The 26,611-nt window shown below is 39.0% G+C and overlaps 1 protein-coding gene across 1 annotated transcript in view; it reads right to left on the minus strand.

Annotated features, from left to right (window-relative positions):
• Positions 1–2,139: 2,139 nt before the first annotated feature.
• The window catches only part of LOC145803635 (uncharacterized), a 59,396-nt gene continuing 34,924 nt past the window's right edge, over positions 2,140–26,611 (minus strand). Inside the window, exons 5-8 of the mRNA XM_082896954.1 lie at positions 21,915–23,747; positions 14,699–16,531; positions 2,861–2,919; positions 2,140–2,231 (exon numbers count right to left, since the gene is read on the minus strand). Coding sequence (XP_082753080.1) covers positions 2,140–2,231; positions 2,861–2,919; positions 14,699–16,531; positions 21,915–23,747 — 3,817 coding nt within the window. The remainder of the gene's footprint in view (positions 2,232–2,860; positions 2,920–14,698; positions 16,532–21,914; positions 23,748–26,611) is intronic.

The following is a 26,611-nucleotide window of genomic DNA, read 5'->3' on the forward strand; positions in this document are numbered from 1 at the left end:
GTCCCATTTTCTCTGCAAATGGTATTTTTCTGCACGACCACTGGGATAGTTCGATATAAGTGTTACCTTTCATTTTCTGCTGATTTCACAAAAAATGGACAAGTCTAAGAGGAGAAATTGCAGTTTTACTAAAATGCATTAGAATCTGTCCAATTTTCTTAGCAAAATTATTTGACCATCTTCCATTGGTTTTCAGTCTTCAAGCACTTCTGTAAATATGTTCTAAACTCAAATATCTAGCAAGCCATTCTAACCATACCTTCTTGACATTTTTTGATGCCCCTTTTTATTTTTCAAACACAGACCACTTGTGTTGGAAATCGCTGTGGCTCACTGTCCCAGAAACCAGTTTTCTTCCAAATTTTATCTCTCCATTTTAAAATCATTTTTAGCCCTGGTATTATTCTCAAAATATTTTCCTAACTCAATGAACTAGGACCAGTTAAAATATTGTAATAATTGAACCTCGTTTGGTATGGGTTTCATTATTTTTAGTTCGACTATTCAATGTTGAAAATAAGAAGTATGGGAAATTCTAAGAAATTTTGTGATGACTCCTAAGAAATTCTATAATACTTGTTTTAGTTTCCATATGTGGTTGTGTTGTGCTATATAAACCTTATGTCACTTTGGTTTTCAAACTAAAACTCGCACATGCATCAAAATGTGAATTCAACGAAGAAAAGGAATACGAAATTGAACCAATGCATTAAAGTTTAAAGTGATGGGGTGAGCCCAGTTTAGAGTCTTGCGCAAGTGAGTTACGAACCCTAACATGGCACGAGATGGTATTATCGGTATAGGCGATATAAGGTTGGTGGTGCGGGTGTCACAACATAGACTGTTCTCTTAGGGCAGACCGTAATGTCACGACTCAAGGACATAACCCTGGTGTGTGGGCATCATTGGTAGTTATAGCAAGTAACATTTGAATATTTGACCAAGGGGGAGTCAGAATTGCCCGTGGCCATTGCTTAGCGGTTGAGTGGAAATAGTGCTCCGTGGAGAGTCACTTAGACTTACTTGATAAACTAAACCTATGAGAATTTAAAAGAAAAGTTGGCATTTTCCTTATGATGAATTACTGCTTCCGCTTGCCATTGTTCTTATTATCTGTTGTTATTATTTCAACTGATTGCATTCCTGTTATGCTTATTAAACGTTGTTGGTTACTCTGTTACTCCACAGTATTCATTATTTGTGAGTATTATTATCGGGGTGGTTCTTTTTGGGTTGTAGTATCTTATTGAGCTTGTCACTCATTGGCATTCCCATTGCCTTGGCGTTTTATGCTAGGTACCGAAGAAATTAAAGGAAACACTGAGGTCTTGGAAGACGATGTTCAGCCTGTGTTAGCTTGCAGTGTGCCCAAGTCCCACAAACCTTTTTTCTGAGTTATGTAATTTTTCTCTAGTGTTTAATTTTTATTTTTATTTTTTATTTTTATATTTGTGTTTTTCTTTCATGAATGTACTAAGACTAAGCTTTAAGTTTGATTGGAGTTGTAATATAAGAACTTTTAATTTATGTTTTGTTAATTAATGGATGATAGAAAACTTGGTGGCAACAATGATTAGAAGTTCTTAATTAAGAAAATGGATTCGAAGTTTTAAACTTTATTGTGATGTCCTCAAATTTTGGGGCGTCACATTTGCCTTGGCGTAATTTAACAAATTGTGTCCCCAATCTTTCCCGTGCAGAGGGAGGAAAATATTTGGCCAAAAAAGCCTTGGTGAAAGCAATCCAGGTGGTGGTTATAGTGGTCTTAACATACTTCCACCAATACTCGACGTCTCCTCTCAATTGGAAACTCACTAGTTTAATCATCAACCCGTCATCTTCGACTCTAAGCATATCAAAAGTCTTGGTGATCTGCTCCAATCAATCGCTTGCGTTCCATGGCTCAGGCCCTCCTATAAACTTGGGTGGGTAAAATGAAAAAACTTGTTAGTAAGGTTGAGGGTACGATTATCGTCTCTCTCATTACGAGTTAGGGCCTCCCTTACTATCCTTACAATCTTGTGTGCGAACTCCTCGCCTACAATCGATGTTGCTGGTGTAGTTACTATTGGAATTGTTGTACCTCTACCAGCACTCCTACTCCCAACGTGTCTTCTATTTCCCTGTCTAGACATCCTATCAATGGTAAAACCCAATTAGTGAACAACTATAGCCTTCTTTGAGACGCTCACTCACCACCGTTAAGCTACAAGACACACTTAGCACGTAAGCTATAAACATATAAATAAGTTAAACACTCAATCACATAATCGAGCCAAGTCCACATAGATAGTTACTTGTTCCAGAACTCTCAGAGATTTTCCACCAGAAACCACATTGATCAAGCTTGTTTCTAATAAGACCTCAAAGCAAGTTAACCAACTATAAGCACTATCCAAGAGACTTAACTCCATGCTCCCATAAATGCATCATATAAAGTCCTAACACTTAATCTTTCTACATGTAAAAGTCTTCACCAAGCATAACCAAAACCTATTGCGGTAAAAACCACTTCCCACGAGCCCAATAGTATTCAAACCCGACTCGCTCTGATACCAAGTTGTAACGCCCCAATTTTTATTACTCAAATAATGTTACCTTTTCCCTTTAAATCAGTTAATTTCAATAACAATAAACATCAAAGGCATTTAGGAAGGAATAAATTACATTGTCCTCTCTCATGTACTTGAAATGAAATACAATACACGCCCGTAGGCGTTACGTCATCAATTACAAAATAATGAAATATATAATAGGGATTAACCCTTTTTACAATATATTGGCATTTCGCTTGCATTTAAAAGGCCCCTTGGCCAACAATTAACATACTTCAAGTCTCGAGCAACTCTTCACTCCATACCTGAAAAATAATTAGCAACGTGGGATGAACACAAAGGTCTAGCAGGAATCCCAATAATCCTAAACAATAGCAACATATAGATAGCTATGATCATGAATGTTTCACGTATATACATATAGGTAATGTGACAATTTCATACTTCAAAATATACTTATATAGCGATTCTAGTTTAGACCCGACCCGTTGATATTCTAGATCCAGGTTTCTTTGTCTTATAAAGTTGTTCATGTCTTATTCTCCTTATTCCTCATTGAGTTTGGTTATTAGAGTGTCTTGGTTGCGTTTGGAACAGGTTTGGGAGTTAGTTTTTTCAAAATAGTTCTTGTCCAGATTTTGGCTTCTTCGCACAAGCGACACTTCTTGTGCTCGAGTCATCTTTGAGAACTCTCAATACTTTTACAGGCTTGCAGAGATACTAGGAGTTAGCATTTTTCGCTCGAGCAGTACTTCTTGTGCTCGAGCGGTGTTCGCTCGAGCAATGGTCTTCTGTCTGCAAAACTTTTGGGAGTTTGTATTCTTCGTTCGAGCGGTAAACTTCTTCGCTCGAGCTATCTCACTTATTGTGTTTGGTCGCTCGAGCAACATTTCTTGCGCTCGAGCAGTCTATGCGTATATCAGTCTGTAAAGTCACATTTTTTGCTCATTTTTTCATCTTTCTATCTCTTTTTTTAAACATTCTAAAAATCCTAAGTTGAGATCCTTTCTCTTTAAAACTCACATTCTCTCTACAAATACACCCAGATCCATTGATTTCTTCACCCATGTCCCTTTGATAAAAAGGTAGAACACTCCGAGTGCTTCCTTCTGATTGGAACAAAGTTGGGTTTCGGCATTGTTGAAGTTTCTCCATTCCTTCTCTTGTTTTCTAAGTTTGAGGTAGGGATCCTCTGCACTTTCTTATGATTTTTAACTTAGTTATTTGTTATTTTCTAAAACAATATTGTGATTTAGGAATTTTGGACAAATCTAGGGTTTTGGGTTAATAATCAAAAGAGGGGGTTTTCAAATAGATTGTTGGAAAAGATTGAGGAAATATATTTACTGTTGAGTTATGATGAAATGATGGATTTTTATTTTTAAAATTGATTTATAAAGGAAAGAGGATTTTGCCCTGAGAATATCAAATGTTAATTTTGTAATGGTAAATGAAATTGATGTTAGATATGTGGAATTGGATTGATGTTGATGAGGTGGCGGAGTTAGATATATATTATCACTCTCATCTTGAGATTTTTAGAAAGTTTACCTTTATGGAAATTATTTATATGTTTAGAAATATCTGTTTTGGGCTATCGGTGGAGGATAGCTACGATCGTTATAGAAATTGCCTGAGAACTAAAAGAATTGGAATTATTTTCTCATCCATTTACATTGGGCATTGTTGCATATTAACAACTTAAAAATGTTTATTGTTTTGAGAAAAAGAGGTAAATACTTGGTGAATCTGGATAGGGGGTGTGGTTACGATGTTAAGTTGGCCTGTGTATCTTTGGTGAAAAACCAGAAACCCGTGCGGATAGGTGTCGAGCCTTTCGGTTAATATTAGTAAAAAAATTACAAATTGGTAGTACTTGTATAGTCTACTTGCAGACACGTACCTAGAGATTCACAAAGTTGTATTCACAGTCATGTTTTCTATTATAAAGGAAATGATTTCTTGAATTATGATATAGATTTGGCATTGCATGATTTTGAAAGGAGATATAAAATGTTTTTGGCACGAGCATTGCAAACACATTAACCTTATGACTTTGTTAAGATTCATAAACTGTGTTATAGTATCTCTACTGGGTTTTGACTCATCCTATGTGGAAAACCATTTTTAGGTGCGGATGATATGCCTCCACCAAGGCAATAGCTTGGGAGGACTTGGAGCAAGTACTTCATTTTGTTTACTTGTTGTAATTATTTTGTACAAGCCTAGGGCTTTATTTGTATTGAGTTTAAAACTCACTTTTGTTGCAACCAAGCATTGTCTTGGAAAGTTGTAGCCACTAGGGCGTTATCTTATTTGTTTATGTTCATCCTATTCTTGTATCAAATAACATAAGTTATAGATTCGGGGTTAGACTTGTGAATGTATATCTGAATATGTTACTATTTTGTACAAGTAATTAGAAGTAATGGAGGATAACTAATTTATCATGTATTGTTATTTAATTAACATGATGTACAGTTTATTGTCATTCATTTCAGGGTGTGACAACTTACATAAGTACAATTTTTCAAAAGATGCTCTTTAACATAACAAGAAACAAATACTAGTTCTTACCTTTCAAAACTTTCCATTTGCATTTAAAGAAATCTCAACCATTTTTCAGATTACCACGATCTCCTAAGATCGATCTAAACAATATACTTATCCTACATTCTAACTCATTACGGCTACAAGAACAATTACTATATATTATGGCCTTAAGCACAAACGTAAAATGAACATTCACAAATATATATATATATATATATACACAACAATAAACGCGTCAACACGCATTACCATAATTTTCCGGTCACAAGCACAGAAAGCCAATAATACATCTCTTCTCATCACAACACAAGTATGAAGATACTTTATGCGTAATTAACACATAACGGACCCCAGCTTTGTCAAGCCATAAACACCACAACCCATTTTACCGGGCGTGAGTCAGAGGGGAGATGAGCTCATTTCAAAGTGCCAAACTTTATCGATCCTCGAGCTGGAAGGGAGATGAACATGTTCACACTTTACCGAGCACGAATCGGAGGGGAGAGGAACCCATGTCAAAGTGCCAAACTTTGCCGAGCATAAATCCGGAGGGGAGAGGAACTCATGTCAAAGCGCCAAACTTTATCGGGTAAAAATTCGGAAGGGAGAGGAACCTATATCAATGCACACTTTCATTCAACTCAAAAATTGGCTCATTATTCCAAATTTCACAAATTATTCAACAACGTCAATACCATCGTTTACCTATAGCCAAGGTCACAGCCTCATAAACAACAAGTACCAAGTCCATGAATTCAATTTCGTCCTCTTGATTTAGATTTTATCAACATTTATACCTTACATAACTTTCATCTTTCAACTCCAATTATTCAACTTCCAATTCATGTCGTTTCAAAACTCATAATTAAAGTCTCTTCCATCAATACCATCCCATCTTTAAGATTCAATGCAAAATATTCAAAATTGTTGGAAATGGTGGAAAAAATTCTGGGTAAAACCAGAATTTTTCCTCAAGTTTGGTCTATTTTTTAGGTGGGCCCCGAGTGTCGATTTACTCGGGTCAAAGTGGTAACGCGTTCTATGCCGCGTTGTGATTCACGTGGTATATTTGGTTGCTCAAAACCATTACCGAGTGAATGGGAAATTGAAGCCAAAGTGTGCTCCATGGAAATGGAGTTTTGGTGGAAATTCCTTAAGGTTGTAAATTGGCTTGTCCCACATTGATTTGGTGGGAAGTTTTGAAAGGGTTTATAAGGCTTAGGGTGAGATACTTGGGGTGTGCCCCAAGGGGTACCCAAGTGTTTTAGAGGGAGAGGTTATGGGCAAAATGGGCTAGACCCATTGGACCCAAAAATCACCACACACGCACGCGCGTGCCGCCGCCGTCCGTCGGCCGGTCGCGCGGGTGCGTGGTGTGTGGTTGCGCTTCTAATCTTTTTGGGCAAAAAACATTTGAATTTAATTTTATTTTTTATTAAAATAAAATCCAGAATTCAAATTAAATTGGTTTGGATTTTTTGTTCATCCAAACAGGGCCCTTCCCGTTTTCAAACAAAATTAAACGGATTTGGATTTATTGCTCATCCAAACAGAGCCCTTCCCGTTTTCAAACAGAATTAAACTGATTTGGATGTATTGCTCATCCAAACAGAGCCCTTCCCGTTTTGCTATCTGTTCAATTCAAAACCAAGAGCCACATACCTGTTCAATTCAAAACCAAGAGCCACCTTCACATCTATAAATAGGATCACCCTCATTTGATGTTTTTCATTCAGAAATTTCGTATTTCACTTCTGCTATTTATATTCTTCATCTTGCTGCATTTTATTTCCGAAAGAAAGAGTGTAAACACTTAGTGTGTTCGTAAGGCAAACAATTAGTAGTGCTGCTATTGTTTGTGGTAGATCATTTCATCCTAGGAGATAGACGTCCGAATTCTGAAAGCACCGTGGAGAGGACGAATCTGTCTTAAGGACACAGTGTTAAACACTGGACTTGATCAGAAAAGTTATTCAAATAAATTAACCAAGTAAGTTGTTTAATTTTATTCTGTCTTTATTTGTTTATTTAATCAGATTTTAATTTTGTTTTTGTAACAAAATAAAATCTGTAGTTTTATTTATTTATTTTTATTTCGAGTTTGATTTTTGTAATCAAACAAATTCTCTCCTTTTCTCTATTTCTTTTATTCTTGTTGTTGTTTTGTACACAACAGAATTTAATCTTTTTAAATACAGTGAAGATTGTCCAACAAAATTTGGTTCAACAAGTAGTGATTCGTCAGTAATACAATTATTCACTTGTTTTAAAGAAAAATCATCACCTCCTCTTCTTCTCATTTACAAAAGTATATAAATGTTTTATTGATTTTCAAAATTTATTTTTCCGTCTCTCCAAACCCCCAATACCTACAACAAATCATCACATCTTTCTCATTAATTATCAAAACTCAACTAGTAATTTATTTTCATAATCCAACACATATGTAACACAAATTAATTCCATCTCTTAAACAAATAAATAACTAAAGGATTTGGAGCTTTTTATCACAACCCTCATAAACGAGATTAACTAATCCAAAAATCTTTCATACACACAATATTTATCAACACCCTTTTTATTTCTCCGAAATTTTGATTTTTTGACAGTTATTATACCTTAATAATTATAAAACCATAGATAACAATTAACAAATTAAATTTCATGATGACTTTCTTTATTTTCTTACATACCTATTTTCACATTTTTTTTACACAATACCCCATATGATTCAAATAAAATTAAATCATCAATTTTACCATCGTTCTCATCACCCATAAACAATTAATTAGGGATTTTTACTTTAATCCTTTTAAACATGTTCCTCAAACATACAATCTCATATATTCACAATCAAACACAAGATTTAACTCTAAATCATAAAATCCTAACCCTCATCACATGCTTTCAAAAAAATACCCAACAAATCAAGTTTTTAATGCAATAAAAACTATCACATGTTTTTCTATAACGAGGTATTAAAAAGGAATAAAGAAATCGCTACCTCAAAGAGAGAAGAGGAGAAAACTCAAAAAAAAACCAACTTTGCTAGAATTTGATCTCTATCAGTCAAAATGTAACCCTCGAGACGCTCGTCATTTTTGTATAAGGAATATAGCGTTCTTGGTTTAGACCTGACCTGTTGATGTTTTGAATCCTGGTTTCATTTGTCTTATTTAGATATTCATACCATGTTTCTCCTTATTTCTCATTGAGTTTGGTTATTGGAGTGTCTTGGTTGTGTTTGGAACAAGTTGGTTGCTAATTGGTCCAAACTGTTGTTGTCCAGAATTTGGCCTCTTCGCTTGAGTGAAGCTTCTTGTGCTCGAGCAAGCTTTATGAGCTCCCAGTACTTTTGCAAGCATGCAGAGATACTGGGGAGGCAGTATTCTTCGCTTAAGTGAGACTTCTTGTGCTCTAGTGATGGTTTTCTATCTGTAAAACTTCTGGGAGATTGTATTCTACGCTTGAGTGAAGATTATTGTGCTCGAGCAAAACAACTTATTGTGTCTGGTTGCTCAAGTGACAACTCTTGCACTCGAGCGGACTGTGCATATATCAGTTCATAAATAGGCCATTTTACATCACTTTTTCATATCTCTCTCTCTCTAAAACATTTCAAAACCTTAAGTTGAGACTTTCTCTCTCTAAGACTCACCATCTCTCTACAAATACACCAAGATCTATCCATTTCTCCACCCTACTCCCTTTGTTAAAAAGATAGAGTTCACCTAGAGCTTCGTTTTCATCTGAATAGAGTTGGGTTTTGGCTTCATCCGAGTTTCATCCGTGTTTAACTTGTCTTCTAGGTTTGAGGTAGGGATTCTCTACACTCTTGTATGATTTTTAACTTAACTATTTGTTTTTATAAAATAATCTTGTGATTTTGGAGGATTTTGAACAAACCTAGGGTTTTGGTTTAGAATTAAAAGAGGGGTTTTCGAATGGACGTATTGAAAATGGTTGTGAGAGTGGAGATGGGGTTAAGTTGTGATAAACTATTGATTTTGATACTTGGAATGGATTTTGGAAGAAAAAGGGGTTTTGTCTTAAATATCTCAAATGTTTATTTTGTATAAATAAATGGAATTGATGTTGGAAATGTGAAATTGGACGGATATTGATATGGATGGTGGAGTTGGATATGTATTATCACTTCCATATTGAAATTTGGAAAGATTATTTATATTGGAGATTTTACATCTATCTGTTTTAGGCTATCGATGGAGAGTAGCTACGATTGTTGTAGAATTTGTATGAGGATTAAGTGAATTGAAACTAATTTCTCATCCATTTGTATTGAGCATGATTATATCTTTAATACATTGTACATGTATAACGTTTTTGAGAAAAAGGATGAATAACATTTTTGAGAAAGGAGATGTATTCATTTTTTGAGAAAAGGGATGTATTCCATTGAACTAAGTTGGCCTGTGTGTCTAGAGTGAAAGTCCCGAAAATCGCGCGTATATATGAGTGACGAATCCCGCGGACAAAATATCCGTAAAATGATAATAGTAGTGCTTATATAGCTTACATTTACATGGGTGCCAAATCCCGCGGATGAAATCTCCGTAAAATGGCTATACTGCTGAGAGATTCCTGAAATTATGATTCACTGCCCTGTTTTTTAATGTTAAGAAGATGATTCTTGAATTGTGATATAAACCAGACATTACATGGTTTTGGAAAGACAAATAAGACGTTTTTATCATGAGCATTGCATATGCATTTCACTCATATGTCTTTGTTAAGATTCATATATTGTATTAGATTATTTCTACTAGGCTTTGGTTCACCCTATGTAGGAAAACCATTTTTATGTGTTGGTGAGATGGCTCTGCCAAGGCAGTAGCTTAAGAGGATTGGAGCAAAAGCTTCATTTTGTTTACTTGCTATAATTATTTTGCACAAGCGTAAGGCTTTATCTGTATTTCATTTAAATCCATTTTGATGTAACCAAGTATAGTCTTGGAAAGTTGTAGCCTTCAAGGCATTTCAATTATCGGTTTAACTTATATTTCATATCTTAGTTGTTGAGACATGCTATAAATTCATGGTTAGGACTTATGAATGTATATTCGCATGTGTCACCCTTTTGTACAACTAAATCTTATGTAATAGAAGAACCATATACGTTGATTTATATTGTTATTTACTTATTGTCATGGATGGTTTATGGTATTTGTTTCAGGGTGTTACAAGGAACTAGTATCAAAATCTTGCTTGATCTTTGTAGATCGAAGAAAATGTGAAATTTGGTGAGAGTTTAAAGAGAATGGAGAGAAAAGAGAAACTAGAGAGAGATAGAGAGTGATGAGAAGTGGTCAAAAATAGAGAAAGGGATTTGATTTGAGTGAAAATAGCACAAAAATCGATGTCTAGATGCGCAAAATCTGCTCGTGCGGATTTTAAAACCCCTCGTACAGATCAACTCAAGAAAAAAATGGCTTTCTTGTAAAATCCGCTCATACGAAATTAAAATTTTCGCTCATGCAGAATTGACCAGATAGCTTTTGCTGGGTAACTTCGAACAGGTGTATCTTTCTCGTTCGGAAACGAAATATGGTCAATTTTGTGTCTGAATTGAAGTCCCAGAAATAATCATTCCAACGATTCTAGCCTCACATCAAGATTCAAAATGTGGAGAAAGAAAAAGGCAAAAAAAATGAACACTACTCAAAACAAATATTCAAATATGACATTTTTAGTTTATTCTTGCCCAACCAACAAGTTAACTCATCAATCAAGGCTCCAAACAATGAGGATGAGATCCCAATTATAATAACTAAAAGGTCAAATGCAACCCATAACTTTTTAAAAATCCAAAAAATTATATACATAAATAGACGGTTACCACTTAACATAAACAAGTCAGGATTAAAACCTGGGACACTACATACTATGCCTCAAAATCAATAAACAACTTTCTAAACTGATCAGTTTAGTTAGCCAAAATTTGAATGAAAGTATTTGTCACGACCCAAACCCGGCCCTATGGGTTTAGCACCGTAACCGGCCAGTAATCCGAGATTACCGAAGGCCTGCTGAACAGTAATACAGTGAAACAGAGTACAGGGCCTGGCGGAAGCCAATACAGTAAATAAATAGTGTCCATTGAGCTGTGACAGTCTGTATGCAAAAAGGCTTTTCATACATTATACAAAAAACCGTACAGAACAGTATACACAATATTCACATCCATTTAACTAGGGACTCAACCCCACATAACAGTACAGAAAACATTCCGTCTGTACAACACAGTGTACAAAATTAACAGTCACACAGTACAGGGACCTAATCCCTGTATAACAGTACAGTAAACAGTCAGTCTATACAAAACAGTGAAACAGTACAAAAAGGGGGAAATTCTAAAACACCCCTAAGCCTTAACAGTAGGCTCGGAACCTCGCAGTGAGGCACAAAGGCTGGCTTGACAAAACTGGAGTAACCCTGACGCCTCTAGCTGCGGTCTGGTGCCTGTACACCTACATATATATATGAGCAGTGAGCTAAAGCCCAGTGAATAACATAAAGCGTAAAGGGGTTTAGAATGAATGTCCTTACAGTAATGAAAACAGTTCATTTCAATCAGTAATTCAGTTGCTCAGTACAGTAAACAGTCATATGTGGTACATCCATTAGCATAACAGTAACAGTAGGTCTTAAAAGACCGAACAGTAATGATGGCCATCAGTCAGTAAACAGTAGTGGTTCCACAAGGAAACCGACAGAGATCTCTGTGACAGTAACAGTAACAGTAAACCGTAGATACTAAGGATGCCACAGTACAGTTCAGAAATAAAGGACATACACTCATTCAGTAAATAATACCAGTTCAGTAAACAGTTCAGTTCAGTATTCAGAAGATAATCAGTTGAACATATCTTTACACAATTGTTACTCACAGAGTTCTGGGCTACAGTATGCTAGAGCGTGTCTCCCCAGTTGCCAACCCTACACAGTTCACAGGTTGAACACACTAAGCTACACAGTTGGGAAATCTCATAACTTAATCCCTAATTTGCCTTGGTGTGTTCTACAATGATATCCTCATCAAGGTGCCTTAAACTAGGCCTAAGAATGCCTAGGATGGGATGAGGATGCAAAAATACACTTAGAAAACATTTCGCAAAGTTTGCTGAAAATAGGAGCCTCGCTCGAGCGAGACTTTCTACGCTCGAGCGTAAGTCCAAAATCAAAGGCTTCGCTCGAGCGAGGAATCCTTCGCTCGAGCGGTCTGCAAAACAGTAAAAGTACTGGATGCTGAAATTTTACGCGCGATGGTCGCTCGATGGTCGCTCGAGCGGAGCCCTGGACAAAGGTGCTCGCTCGAGCGGGGAATCCTTCGCTCGAGCGAGGAAGCCAAATCTGGAATTTCCAGATTTGCCTCCCAAGCTCAAACCAAGCATTCAACCACTCCAAACTCGACCTCTTGGGCCCAAATTCTGGAAAACATCATTAAATTCAATGTATAACAAGTTTCAAAGCTCAATTTATGAATTCAAGCCCCAAAGGTGAGTCAATTAGAACCATATTCAAACCCATTTTCAAGAATATGAAGAACATGCAAACATGCAAGGATTTAAACCAAATCAAAGCTTCAAAGCTTGTTCAAATGAGCTCATTCTTTTCAAAACAAGATGAAAACATGGTCTACTCTTACAACATGGACATGCATGTAACCATTTACCATGAATTCAACTCAAAACTCATTAATTCAACCATGCATGCAAGAAATGAGCTTCAATTCACCATTAATGACCCAAATCATGACTTAGTTCTACAATGAAGCATGAACCATGCAAGAACTAGTTCAATAGCATCAATAAGAAGATAAGATCCTTACCTAGAGCTTGAATTAGAAGACTAGGAACTCAAATATGCAATCTATACTTCAATTCTTCAAGATTCTCAAGCTAATCAACAAAAACACTTCTCTCCCTCCCTAACTCTCTCTATGGTCGGCAATGAGAGGGGAAATGGCTGAGGAAATGTTGTTCTTGGCTCAAGTATGTGTGTGAGATAGTGGCCCACTCAATGGCAAAACGGTAATTAAGTCCAACTCTTCAATTGGCTTATTTTAATCTAATTTAATCATACCTAATCAATTTTCAGATACTTATACCATAAAATCACATTAAATATGAGGGTCACGTAACATCAATCGGTTTCTAGTTCGGCCGCCGATAAGGCCTTCAAATAGCAGTTTAAACATATAAACATGAACAGATAATCAGACAATCAAACAGATAGAATGCAATTAACTAACATATACTCAGTCAATTCAGTTTCAACTTCAGTCAGTCGGTTCAGTATTTCATTCAGTTCGATTATCAGTTAGTTATCAGTCATTATCAGCTTCGTTTAACAGTAATCGGTGATTAACGGTAATCAATCAGTCATAAATCAGTAAACAGTACGAGGGTTGTTACAGTCTCCCCTCCTTATAAAGAGTTTAGTCCTCTAAACTCGAGTTACCTTCATTCTGGAAGAAAACAGGATTCAGTGGAAACAGTTCAGGATATCGTTTAGCCATGTCATCTTCCCTTTCCCAAGTGGCATACACGCCACCATGGTTCTGCCAGTCAACTTTCACTAACGGGATCTCTTTGTTCCTCAGTTTCTTGATCCGTCGGTTTACAATCTGTATAGGCCGTTCCTCGTAAGTGTAGTCATCACTCAACACTACGTGGGTAGGCTCTATTACATGGAAGGGATCCCGGTGATAGTCTCTCAACATAGAAATGTGGAAGACGTTATGCATGTGTTCCATTTCAGGAGGGAGCGCAACTTGATACGCCACCGGATTAATTTTCTCAATAATCTCATAAGGTCCGACGTATCTCGGTGCTAACTTGCCTTTGACTCCAAAACGAGTCTGGCCTTTCATTGGTGTCACTTTCACAAAAACGTGATCACCCACTTCATACTCTCTGTCCCGTCTTCTGACATCTGCATAACTTTTCTGTCTACTCTGTGCAGTTTTCAGTCTTTGCTGTATCAGTTTCACTTTTTCAGTTGTTTCATATACAATCTCGGGCCCAAGCAAAGGCCCATCTCCAACTTCTGCCCAGCAAATTGGAGATCTACATTTTCTGCCATACAATGCCTCAAAAGGCGCCACACCAATACTCGAATGGTAGCTGTTGTTGTAGGCGAATTCAGCTAAGGGCAAATGGCTTTCCCAGTCTCCCTGAAAATCAAGGACACACATTCTCAGTAGATCCTCCAGAGTTTGGATGGTCCTTTCAGATTGGCCATCTGTCTGAGGATGATAGGCACTACTCAGCCTCAATTCAGTACCCAATGCAGTCTGTAGGCTTTGCCAAAACCTCGATGTAAACTTCGAATCCCTGTCAGAAACAATAGACACAGGCACTCCATGCAGTCTAACGATTTCATCAATATAGATAACAGCCAATTTGTCCGCATTATAAATCGTCTTGACAGGTAAGAAGTGAGCAGATTTGGTTAGTCTATCAACAATAACCCAAATTGAATCCATACCTTTTCTGGAGCGAGGTAACCCAACGATAAAATCCATCGTGATGTGCTCCCATTTCCATTCCGGTATGGGTAAGGGTTGCAGTAATCCGACAGGTCGTTGATGTTCAGCTTTGACCTGTTGGCAATGAAGACATTTGGATACAAAATCAGCAATTTCTTTCTTCATTCCCGGCCACCAGAAATTCTGTTTCAGATCTTGGTACATTTTCGTATTCCCCGGGTGGATAGACAATTTCGAATTGTGGCCTTCTTGCAGAACTCTTCTTTTCAGTTCAGTATCATTCGGTACACACAGTCTTTCTTGAAATTTCAGTACATTATTCTCAAATTTGAATCCCGGTCTCGGTTTAGATTCTCTTTCCTCGATGATCTTCTTCAAGAAATCGTCCAGTTGCTGTTTCTCTTTAATTTCCTCAATCAGTGCCGGTTGAGCAGAAATAGCAGCTAAGGTTCCACCTTGTTCCCGTAAAACAATTTCAATTTCAGATTTTTCAAGGTCACAAAGCAACTCTTTCTGTCCTGTAAGCAAACATGCTAAGTTTCCAATCGATTTCCGGCTCAATGCATCGGCAACGGTATTGGCTTTTCCTGGGTGGTACAAGATCTGTAGGTCGTAATCCTTTATCAGTTCTAGCCATCTCCGCTGTCTCATATTCAGTTCTTTCTGTGTGAAGAAATACTTCAAGCTCTTGTGGTCGGTATATACTTCACATGTTACCCCGTACAGGTAGTGACGCCAAATTTTCAGTGCAAATACTACTGCAGCAAGTTCCAGATCATGGGTCGGGTAATTCTTTTCATGTGGTCTCAGTTGTCGGGAAGCATAAGCTATAACCTTCCCATTCTGCATTAAAACACATCCCAAACCCTTATGAGAAGCATCACTAAATACAGTATAGCCATCCGTACCTGAGGGTAAAGTCAAAACTGGTGCAGTCACAAGTCGAGTTTTCAACTCCTGGAAAGCAGATTCTCTTTGGTCGGTCCAGTCAAATGATGTCCCCTTTTGAGTTAACTGAGTCAATGGTAGGGCAATTTTGGAGAAATCTTTGACAAATCTTCTGTAATATCCAGCCAATCCCAAAAAGCTTCGGACTTCAGTCACCTTTGTTGGTCTAGGCCAGTTCACCACAGCTTCAATTTTCTGCGGATCAACAGAAATTCCATCTTTGCTAACAACATGCCCCAAAAACATAACATGGTCAAGCCAAAATTCACATTTAGACAGTTTAGCATACAGTTTCTGTTCCCTTAAGGTTTGTAGGGCAAGTCTCAGATGATGTTCATGCTGTTCTATACTTTTGGAGTAAATCAATATGTCATCGATAAATACAACAATAAAGTCATCAAGGTACGGTTTAAAAACTCTGTTCATGAGGTCCATAAAAGCAGCTGGTGCGTTCGTGACTCCAAAAGGCATAACTAGAAATTCATAATGTCCATACCTTGTTCTAAAAGCAGTTTTATCAATGTCTTCCGGTTTAACCTTCAGTTGATGATACCCCGATCTGAGATCAATCTTAGAAAACACTTGTGCACCCTGTAACTGATCAAATAAATCATCAATGCGTGGCAAAGGGTATTTGTTCTTTACAGTTACCTTATTCAGTTCACGGTAGTCAATGCACAGTCTCAGTGAGCCATCTTTCTTCTTGACAAACAAAACAGGAGCACCCCATGGCGAAGTGCTAGGTCTGATGAACTTTTTATCTAACAGTTCTTGCAATTGCACTTTCAGTTCCTTCAGTTCAGTTGGAGCCATTCTGTAAGGAGCTTTAGAAACTGGTTGTGTTCCGGGAATCACATCAACGGTAAATTCAATCTCCCTATCAGTCAAATCTCCTGGAAGATTATCTGGAAAAACATCTGGAAATTCCCTGACTATAGGAATACAATTCACATCAGTTTTAACACTATCATCAGTAGACACAGTCAGTACAGAACACAGATATCCTTTACACCCCTTTCTAATTAATTTAACAGCTTTCACTGACGAAATCAAATACGGAGGAGGTACTACTCCACTCCCATTAAACACAAATTCAGGCAAACCAGGTGGACGGAAAACAACTTGCTTGGTCACACAGTCAATAGTGGCATGATATTTTTGTAACCAATCCATCCCCAATATTACGTCAAAATGATCAATGTTCAATGGCAGTAAATCAATAAACAGATGCATATCCCCAACAATAATTTCACATGCGGGGTACATATAAGCACATGTCATGGATCCCCCTACGGGTGATGATACGGCTAGCAGATAGTTCATGGGTTCTAAGGGTCTATCCAATTTCCGTGAAAAAGCATATGATACATAAGAATGCGTAGACCCCGAATCAATCAGTACATATGCATTTTGAGTACAGATAGAGAGAATACCTGACACAACGGTCTCGGTATTCTGCACATCTCCCGGTACTAGTGCGAACACTCGGCCTTGCCTCATAGGCTCTTTCCCGGTAGCTTTAGGGTTAGGTTTTGGTGGAGCATTTGATACTGCTGCGCTTGGTGCAGCTTTACCACTGGCTTGTGGAGCAGAGGGGCAGTCCTTAACCATGTGGCCCACCTTGCCACACCTGTAACAGGCTCCAGATATTCTGTAGCAAACCCCTTTGTGCTTCTTGCCACATTCAGAACAGGGTGGTATGAAACCACTCCCTTGGCTGGGGCTAGTTGTCAACCCCGTATTCTGTTTCTTGTTGGCTGGGTTGTGCTTGCCTTTCTTAAATTTGAAACTCTGCCTTTTTCCATGCCATTCAGTCGTTGGTGTTTCAGATTGTTTCACTGCTGCAATGTTCGACTCGGCCATCAATGCCCGGTCGAGAACACCCACAAAAGTCGGTAATTTCAAAACATTTATCCGGTCAAGTATTGCCACATTAAGGCCACCTTCAAATTTTCTGGCCTTCTTATATTCAGTATCCACCATGTGCGGTGCATAACGGGCAAGTTCAGTAAATTTCGTCTCGTATTCTGCAACGGACATTGTGCCCTGCTTCAGCTGTTCAAATTCGGTCACTTTTCTATCCCTGACACACTGAGGGAAATACTTTTCAAAGAAGGACTCCTTGAACTGAGCCCATGTCATAACAGTATTTGCGTCGCGGATCAACATCCACCACCTTCTAGCCTCTTCTTGTAGGGTGAAGGTAGCTAACAATACTTTATTTGCTTCTGAGCACGGAAACACTTCAAATAGTTTTTCTGTTTCAAGCACCCAAGCTTCAGCCTTTAACGGTTCGAGGCCTCCCTGAAAGGATGGCGGTTTCATCTTGCTGAATTTATGGGTGAGAGCAATAATATCCCCATCATTCACATTCACATTAGGTTCCGGCTGAACCGGAGGAGGAGGAGGTGGGGGCTGTTGGTTCTGTTGTTGTTCCAGTCTAGCAGTTATCAGTTCTATCATTCTTTCCATTCTTTCCATTCTTGCCTCAGTAGATGAGGACTCAGGTTCATTTGCATTGTCCATTTCACTATAAGCAGTTATAACAGTTTTAAACATAAGCAGTCATTTGTTTACCAGTTTAACACATTAACAGATATTCAGTCATAACATAGCCACACACTTTTCAAGTTCATGAGATGTCCTAATTACTTTTTCTAGGACCCCCTATAGCTCATTTGGACACGTGTGTGCGGTATAACTCGTGATAAGTATCGCTCTGATACCACTCTGTCACGACCCAAACCCGGCCCTATGGGTTTAGCACCGTAACCGGCCAGTAATCCGAGATTACCGAAGGCCTGCTGAACAGTAATACAGTGAAACAGAGTACAGGGCCTGGCGGAAGCCAATACAGTAAATAAATAGTGTCCATTGAGCTGTGACAGTCTGTATGCAAAAAGGCTTTTCATACATTATACAAAAAACCGTACAGAACAGTATACACAATATTCACATCCATTTAACTAGGGACTCAACCCCACATAACAGTACAGAAAACATTCCGTCTGTACAACACAGTGTACAAAATTAACAGTCACACAGTACAGGGACCTAATCCCTGTATAACAGTACAGTAAACAGTCAGTCTATACAAAACAGTGAAACAGTACAAAAAGGGGGAAATTCTAAAACACCCCTAAGCCTTAACAGTAGGCTCGGAACCTCGCAGTGAGGCACAAAGGCTGGCTTGACAAAACTGGAGTAACCCTGACGCCTCTAGCTGCGGTCTGGTGCCTGTACACCTACATATATATATGAGCAGTGAGCTAAAGCCCAGTGAATAACATAAAGCGTAAAGGGGTTTAGAATGAATGTCCTTACAGTAATGAAAACAGTTCATTTCAATCAGTAATTCAGTTGCTCAGTACAGTAAACAGTCATATGTGGTACATCCATTAGCATAACAGTAACAGTAGGTCTTAAAAGACCGAACAGTAATGATGGCCATCAGTCAGTAAACAGTAGTGGTTCCACAAGGAAACCGACAGAGATCTCTGTGACAGTAACAGTAACAGTAAACCGTAGATACTAAGGATGCCACAGTACAGTTCAGAAATAAAGGACATACACTCATTCAGTAAATAATACCAGTTCAGTAAACAGTTCAGTTCAGTATTCAGAAGATAATCAGTTGAACATATCTTTACACAATTGTTACTCACAGAGTTCTGGGCTACAGTATGCTAGAGCGTGTCTCCCCAGTTGCCAACCCTACACAGTTCACAGGTTGAACACACTAAGCTACACAGTTGGGAAATCTCATAACTTAATCCCTAATTTGCCTTGGTGTGTTCTACAATGATATCCTCATCAAGGTGCCTTAAACTAGGCCTAAGAATGCCTAGGATGGGATGAGGATGCAAAAATACACTTAGAAAACATTTCGCAAAGTTTGCTGAAAATAGGAGCCTCGCTCGAGCGAGACTTTCTACGCTCGAGCGTAAGTCCAAAATCAAAGGCTTCGCTCGAGCGAGGAATCCTTCGCTCGAGCGGTCTGCAAAACAGTAAAAGTACTGGATGCTGAAATTTTACGCGCGATGGTCGCTCGATGGTCGCTCGAGCGGAGCCCTGGACAAAGGTGCTCGCTCGAGCGGGGAATCCTTCGCTCGAGCGAGGAAGCCAAATCTGGAATTTCCAGATTTGCCTCCCAAGCTCAAACCAAGCATTCAACCACTCCAAACTCGACCTCTTGGGCCCAAATTCTGGAAAACATCATTAAATTCAATGTATAACAAGTTTCAAAGCTCAATTTATGAATTCAAGCCCCAAAGGTGAGTCAATTAGAACCATATTCAAACCCATTTTCAAGAATATGAAGAACATGCAAACATGCAAGGATTTAAACCAAATCAAAGCTTCAAAGCTTGTTCAAATGAGCTCATTCTTTTCAAAACAAGATGAAAACATGGTCTACTCTTACAACATGGACATGCATGTAACCATTTACCATGAATTCAACTCAAAACTCATTAATTCAACCATGCATGCAAGAAATGAGCTTCAATTCACCATTAATGACCCAAATCATGACTTAGTTCTACAATGAAGCATGAACCATGCAAGAACTAGTTCAATAGCATCAATAAGAAGATAAGATCCTTACCTAGAGCTTGAATTAGAAGACTAGGAACTCAAATATGCAATCTATACTTCAATTCTTCAAGATTCTCAAGCTAATCAACAAAAACACTTCTCTCCCTCCCTAACTCTCTCTATGGTCGGCAATGAGAGGGGAAATGGCTGAGGAAATGTTGTTCTTGGCTCAAGTATGTGTGTGAGATAGTGGCCCACTCAATGGCAAAACGGTAATTAAGTCCAACTCTTCAATTGGCTTATTTTAATCTAATTTAATCATACCTAATCAATTTTCAGATACTTATACCATAAAATCACATTAAATATGAGGGTCACGTAACATCAATCGGTTTCTAGTTCGGCCGCCGATAAGGCCTTCAAATAGCAGTTTAAACATATAAACATGAACAGATAATCAGACAATCAAACAGATAGAATGCAATTAACTAACATATACTCAGTCAATTCAGTTTCAACTTCAGTCAGTCGGTTCAGTATTTCATTCAGTTCGATTATCAGTTAGTTATCAGTCATTATCAGCTTCGTTTAACAGTAATCGGTGATTAACGGTAATCAATCAGTCATAAATCAGTAAACAGTACGAGGGTTGTTACAGTCTCCCCTCCTTATAAAGAGTTTAGTCCTCTAAACTCGAGTTACCTTCATTCTGGAAGAAAACAGGATTCAGTGGAAACAGTTCAGGATATCGTTTAGCCATGTCATCTTCCCTTTCCCAAGTGGCATACACGCCACCATGGTTCTGCCAGTCAACTTTCACTAACGGGATCTCTTTGTTCCTCAGTTTCTTGATCCGTCGGTTTACAATCTGTATAGGCCGTTCCTCGTAAGTGTAGTCATCACTCAACACTACGTGGGTAGGCTCTATTACATGGAAGGGATCCCGGTGATAGTCTCTCAACATAGAAATGTGGAAGACGTTATGCATGTGTTCCATTTCAGGAGGGAGCGCAACTTGATACGCCACCGGATTAATTTTCTCAATAATCTCATAAGGTCCGACGTATCTCGGTGCTAACTTGCCTTTGACTCCAAAACGAGTCTGGCCTTTCATTGGTGTCACTTTCACAAAAACGTGATCACCCACTTCATACTCTCTGTCCCGTCTTCTGACATCTGCATAACTTTTCTGTCTACTCTGTGCAGTTTTCAGTCTTTGCTGTATCAGTTTCACTTTTTCAGTTGTTTCATATACAATCTCGGGCCCAAGCAAAGGCCCATCTCCAACTTCTGCCCAGCAAATTGGAGATCTACATTTTCTGCCATACAATGCCTCAAAAGGCGCCACACCAATACTCGAATGGTAGCTGTTGTTGTAGGCGAATTCAGCTAAGGGCAAATGGCTTTCCCAGTCTCCCTGAAAATCAAGGACACACATTCTCAGTAGATCCTCCAGAGTTTGGATGGTCCTTTCAGATTGGCCATCTGTCTGAGGATGATAGGCACTACTCAGCCTCAATTCAGTACCCAATGCAGTCTGTAGGCTTTGCCAAAACCTCGATGTAAACTTCGAATCCCTGTCAGAAACAATAGACACAGGCACTCCATGCAGTCTAACGATTTCATCAATATAGATAACAGCCAATTTGTCCGCATTATAAATCGTCTTGACAGGTAAGAAGTGAGCAGATTTGGTTAGTCTATCAACAATAACCCAAATTGAATCCATACCTTTTCTGGAGCGAGGTAACCCAACGATAAAATCCATCGTGATGTGCTCCCATTTCCATTCCGGTATGGGTAAGGGTTGCAGTAATCCGACAGGTCGTTGATGTTCAGCTTTGACCTGTTGGCAATGAAGACATTTGGATACAAAATCAGCAATTTCTTTCTTCATTCCCGGCCACCAGAAATTCTGTTTCAGATCTTGGTACATTTTCGTATTCCCCGGGTGGATAGACAATTTCGAATTGTGGCCTTCTTGCAGAACTCTTCTTTTCAGTTCAGTATCATTCGGTACACACAGTCTTTCTTGAAATTTCAGTACATTATTCTCAAATTTGAATCCCGGTCTCGGTTTAGATTCTCTTTCCTCGATGATCTTCTTCAAGAAATCGTCCAGTTGCTGTTTCTCTTTAATTTCCTCAATCAGTGCCGGTTGAGCAGAAATAGCAGCTAAGGTTCCACCTTGTTCCCGTAAAACAATTTCAATTTCAGATTTTTCAAGGTCACAAAGCAACTCTTTCTGTCCTGTAAGCAAACATGCTAAGTTTCCAATCGATTTCCGGCTCAATGCATCGGCAACGGTATTGGCTTTTCCTGGGTGGTACAAGATCTGTAGGTCGTAATCCTTTATCAGTTCTAGCCATCTCCGCTGTCTCATATTCAGTTCTTTCTGTGTGAAGAAATACTTCAAGCTCTTGTGGTCGGTATATACTTCACATGTTACCCCGTACAGGTAGTGACGCCAAATTTTCAGTGCAAATACTACTGCAGCAAGTTCCAGATCATGGGTCGGGTAATTCTTTTCATGTGGTCTCAGTTGTCGGGAAGCATAAGCTATAACCTTCCCATTCTGCATTAAAACACATCCCAAACCCTTATGAGAAGCATCACTAAATACAGTATAGCCATCCGTACCTGAGGGTAAAGTCAAAACTGGTGCAGTCACAAGTCGAGTTTTCAACTCCTGGAAAGCAGATTCTCTTTGGTCGGTCCAGTCAAATGATGTCCCCTTTTGAGTTAACTGAGTCAATGGTAGGGCAATTTTGGAGAAATCTTTGACAAATCTTCTGTAATATCCAGCCAATCCCAAAAAGCTTCGGACTTCAGTCACCTTTGTTGGTCTAGGCCAGTTCACCACAGCTTCAATTTTCTGCGGATCAACAGAAATTCCATCTTTGCTAACAACATGCCCCAAAAACATAACATGGTCAAGCCAAAATTCACATTTAGACAGTTTAGCATACAGTTTCTGTTCCCTTAAGGTTTGTAGGGCAAGTCTCAGATGATGTTCATGCTGTTCTATACTTTTGGAGTAAATCAATATGTCATCGATAAATACAACAATAAAGTCATCAAGGTACGGTTTAAAAACTCTGTTCATGAGGTCCATAAAAGCAGCTGGTGCGTTCGTGACTCCAAAAGGCATAACTAGAAATTCATAATGTCCATACCTTGTTCTAAAAGCAGTTTTATCAATGTCTTCCGGTTTAACCTTCAGTTGATGATACCCCGATCTGAGATCAATCTTAGAAAACACTTGTGCACCCTGTAACTGATCAAATAAATCATCAATGCGTGGCAAAGGGTATTTGTTCTTTACAGTTACCTTATTCAGTTCACGGTAGTCAATGCACAGTCTCAGTGAGCCATCTTTCTTCTTGACAAACAAAACAGGAGCACCCCATGGCGAAGTGCTAGGTCTGATGAACTTTTTATCTAACAGTTCTTGCAATTGCACTTTCAGTTCCTTCAGTTCAGTTGGAGCCATTCTGTAAGGAGCTTTAGAAACTGGTTGTGTTCCGGGAATCACATCAACGGTAAATTCAATCTCCCTATCAGTCAAATCTCCTGGAAGATTATCTGGAAAAACATCTGGAAATTCCCTGACTATAGGAATACAATTCACATCAGTTTTAACACTATCATCAGTAGACACAGTCAGTACAGAACACAGATATCCTTTACACCCCTTTCTAATTAATTTAACAGCTTTCACTGACGAAATCAAATACGGAGGAGGTACTACTCCACTCCCATTAAACACAAATTCAGGCAAACCAGGTGGACGGAAAACAACTTGCTTGGTCACACAGTCAATAGTGGCATGATATTTTTGTAACCAATCCATCCCCAATATTACGTCAAAATGATCAATGTTCAATGGCAGTAAATCAATAAACAGATGCATATCCCCAACAATAATTTCACATGCGGGGTACATATAAGCACATGTCATGGATCCCCCTACGGGTGATGATACGGCTAGCAGATAGTTCATGGGTTCTAAGGGTCTATCCAATTTCCGTGAAAAAGCATATGATACATAAGAATGCGTAGACCCCGAATCAATCAGTACATATGCATTTTGAGTACAGATAGAGAGAATACCTGACACAACGGTCTCGGTATTCTGCACATCTCCCGGTACTAGTGCGAACACTCGGCCTTGCCTCATAGGCTCTTTCCCGGTAGCTTTAGGGTTAGGTTTTGGTGGAGCATTTGATACTGCTGCGCTTGGTGCAGCTTTACCACTGGCTTGTGGAGCAGAGGGGCAGTCCTTAACCATGTGGCCCACCTTGCCACACCTGTAACAGGCTCCAGATATTCTGTAGCAAACCCCTTTGTGCTTCTTGCCACATTCAGAACAGGGTGGTATGAAACCACTCCCTTGGCTGGGGCTAGTTGTCAACCCCGTATTCTGTTTCTTGTTGGCTGGGTTGTGCTTGCCTTTCTTAAATTTGAAACTCTGCCTTTTTCCATGCCATTCAGTCGTTGGTGTTTCAGATTGTTTCACTGCTGCAATGTTCGACTCGGCCATCAATGCCCGGTCGAGAACACCCACAAAAGTCGGTAATTTCAAAACATTTATCCGGTCAAGTATTGCCACATTAAGGCCACCTTCAAATTTTCTGGCCTTCTTATATTCAGTATCCACCATGTGCGGTGCATAACGGGCAAGTTCAGTAAATTTCGTCTCGTATTCTGCAACGGACATTGTGCCCTGCTTCAGCTGTTCAAATTCGGTCACTTTTCTATCCCTGACACACTGAGGGAAATACTTTTCAAAGAAGGACTCCTTGAACTGAGCCCATGTCATAACAGTATTTGCGTCGCGGATCAACATCCACCACCTTCTAGCCTCTTCTTGTAGGGTGAAGGTAGCTAACAATACTTTATTTGCTTCTGAGCACGGAAACACTTCAAATAGTTTTTCTGTTTCAAGCACCCAAGCTTCAGCCTTTAACGGTTCGAGGCCTCCCTGAAAGGATGGCGGTTTCATCTTGCTGAATTTATGGGTGAGAGCAATAATATCCCCATCATTCACATTCACATTAGGTTCCGGCTGAACCGGAGGAGGAGGAGGTGGGGGCTGTTGGTTCTGTTGTTGTTCCAGTCTAGCAGTTATCAGTTCTATCATTCTTTCCATTCTTTCCATTCTTGCCTCAGTAGATGAGGACTCAGGTTCATTTGCATTGTCCATTTCACTATAAGCAGTTATAACAGTTTTAAACATAAGCAGTCATTTGTTTACCAGTTTAACACATTAACAGATATTCAGTCATAACATAGCCACACACTTTTCAAGTTCATGAGATGTCCTAATTACTTTTTCTAGGACCCCCTATAGCTCATTTGGACACGTGTGTGCGGTATAACTCGTGATAAGTATCGCTCTGATACCACTCTGTCACGACCCAAACCCGGCCCTATGGGTTTAGCACCGTAACCGGCCAGTAATCCGAGATTACCGAAGGCCTGCTGAACAGTAATACAGTGAAACAGAGTACAGGGCCTGGCGGAAGCCAATACAGTAAATAAATAGTGTCCATTGAGCTGTGACAGTCTGTATGCAAAAAGGCTTTTCATACATTATACAAAAAACCGTACAGAACAGTATACACAATATTCACATCCATTTAACTAGGGACTCAACCCCACATAACAGTACAGAAAACATTCCGTCTGTACAACACAGTGTACAAAATTAACAGTCACACAGTACAGGGACCTAATCCCTGTATAACAGTACAGTAAACAGTCAGTCTATACAAAACAGTGAAACAGTACAAAAAGGGGGAAATTCTAAAACACCCCTAAGCCTTAACAGTAGGCTCGGAACCTCGCAGTGAGGCACAAAGGCTGGCTTGACAAAACTGGAGTAACCCTGACGCCTCTAGCTGCGGTCTGGTGCCTGTACACCTACATATATATATGAGCAGTGAGCTAAAGCCCAGTGAATAACATAAAGCGTAAAGGGGTTTAGAATGAATGTCCTTACAGTAATGAAAACAGTTCATTTCAATCAGTAATTCAGTTGCTCAGTACAGTAAACAGTCATATGTGGTACATCCATTAGCATAACAGTAACAGTAGGTCTTAAAAGACCGAACAGTAATGATGGCCATCAGTCAGTAAACAGTAGTGGTTCCACAAGGAAACCGACAGAGATCTCTGTGACAGTAACAGTAACAGTAAACCGTAGATACTAAGGATGCCACAGTACAGTTCAGAAATAAAGGACATACATTCATTCAGTAAATAATACCAGTTCAGTAAACAGTTCAGTTCAGTATTCAGAAGATAATCAGTTGAACATATCTTTACACAATTGTTACTCACAGAGTTCTGGGCTACAGTATGCTAGAGCGTGTCTCCCCAGTTGCCAACCCTACACAGTTCACAGGTTGAACACACTAAGCTACACAGTTGGGAAATCTCATAACTTAATCCCTAATTTGCCTTGGTGTGTTCTACAATGATATCCTCATCAAGGTGCCTTAAA

This window comes from Camellia sinensis, chromosome 12 (genome assembly GCF_055761805.1).
Source record: "Camellia sinensis isolate YWXY chromosome 12, ASM5576180v1, whole genome shotgun sequence".
NCBI classification, from domain to species: domain Eukaryota; kingdom Viridiplantae; phylum Streptophyta; class Magnoliopsida; order Ericales; family Theaceae; genus Camellia; species Camellia sinensis.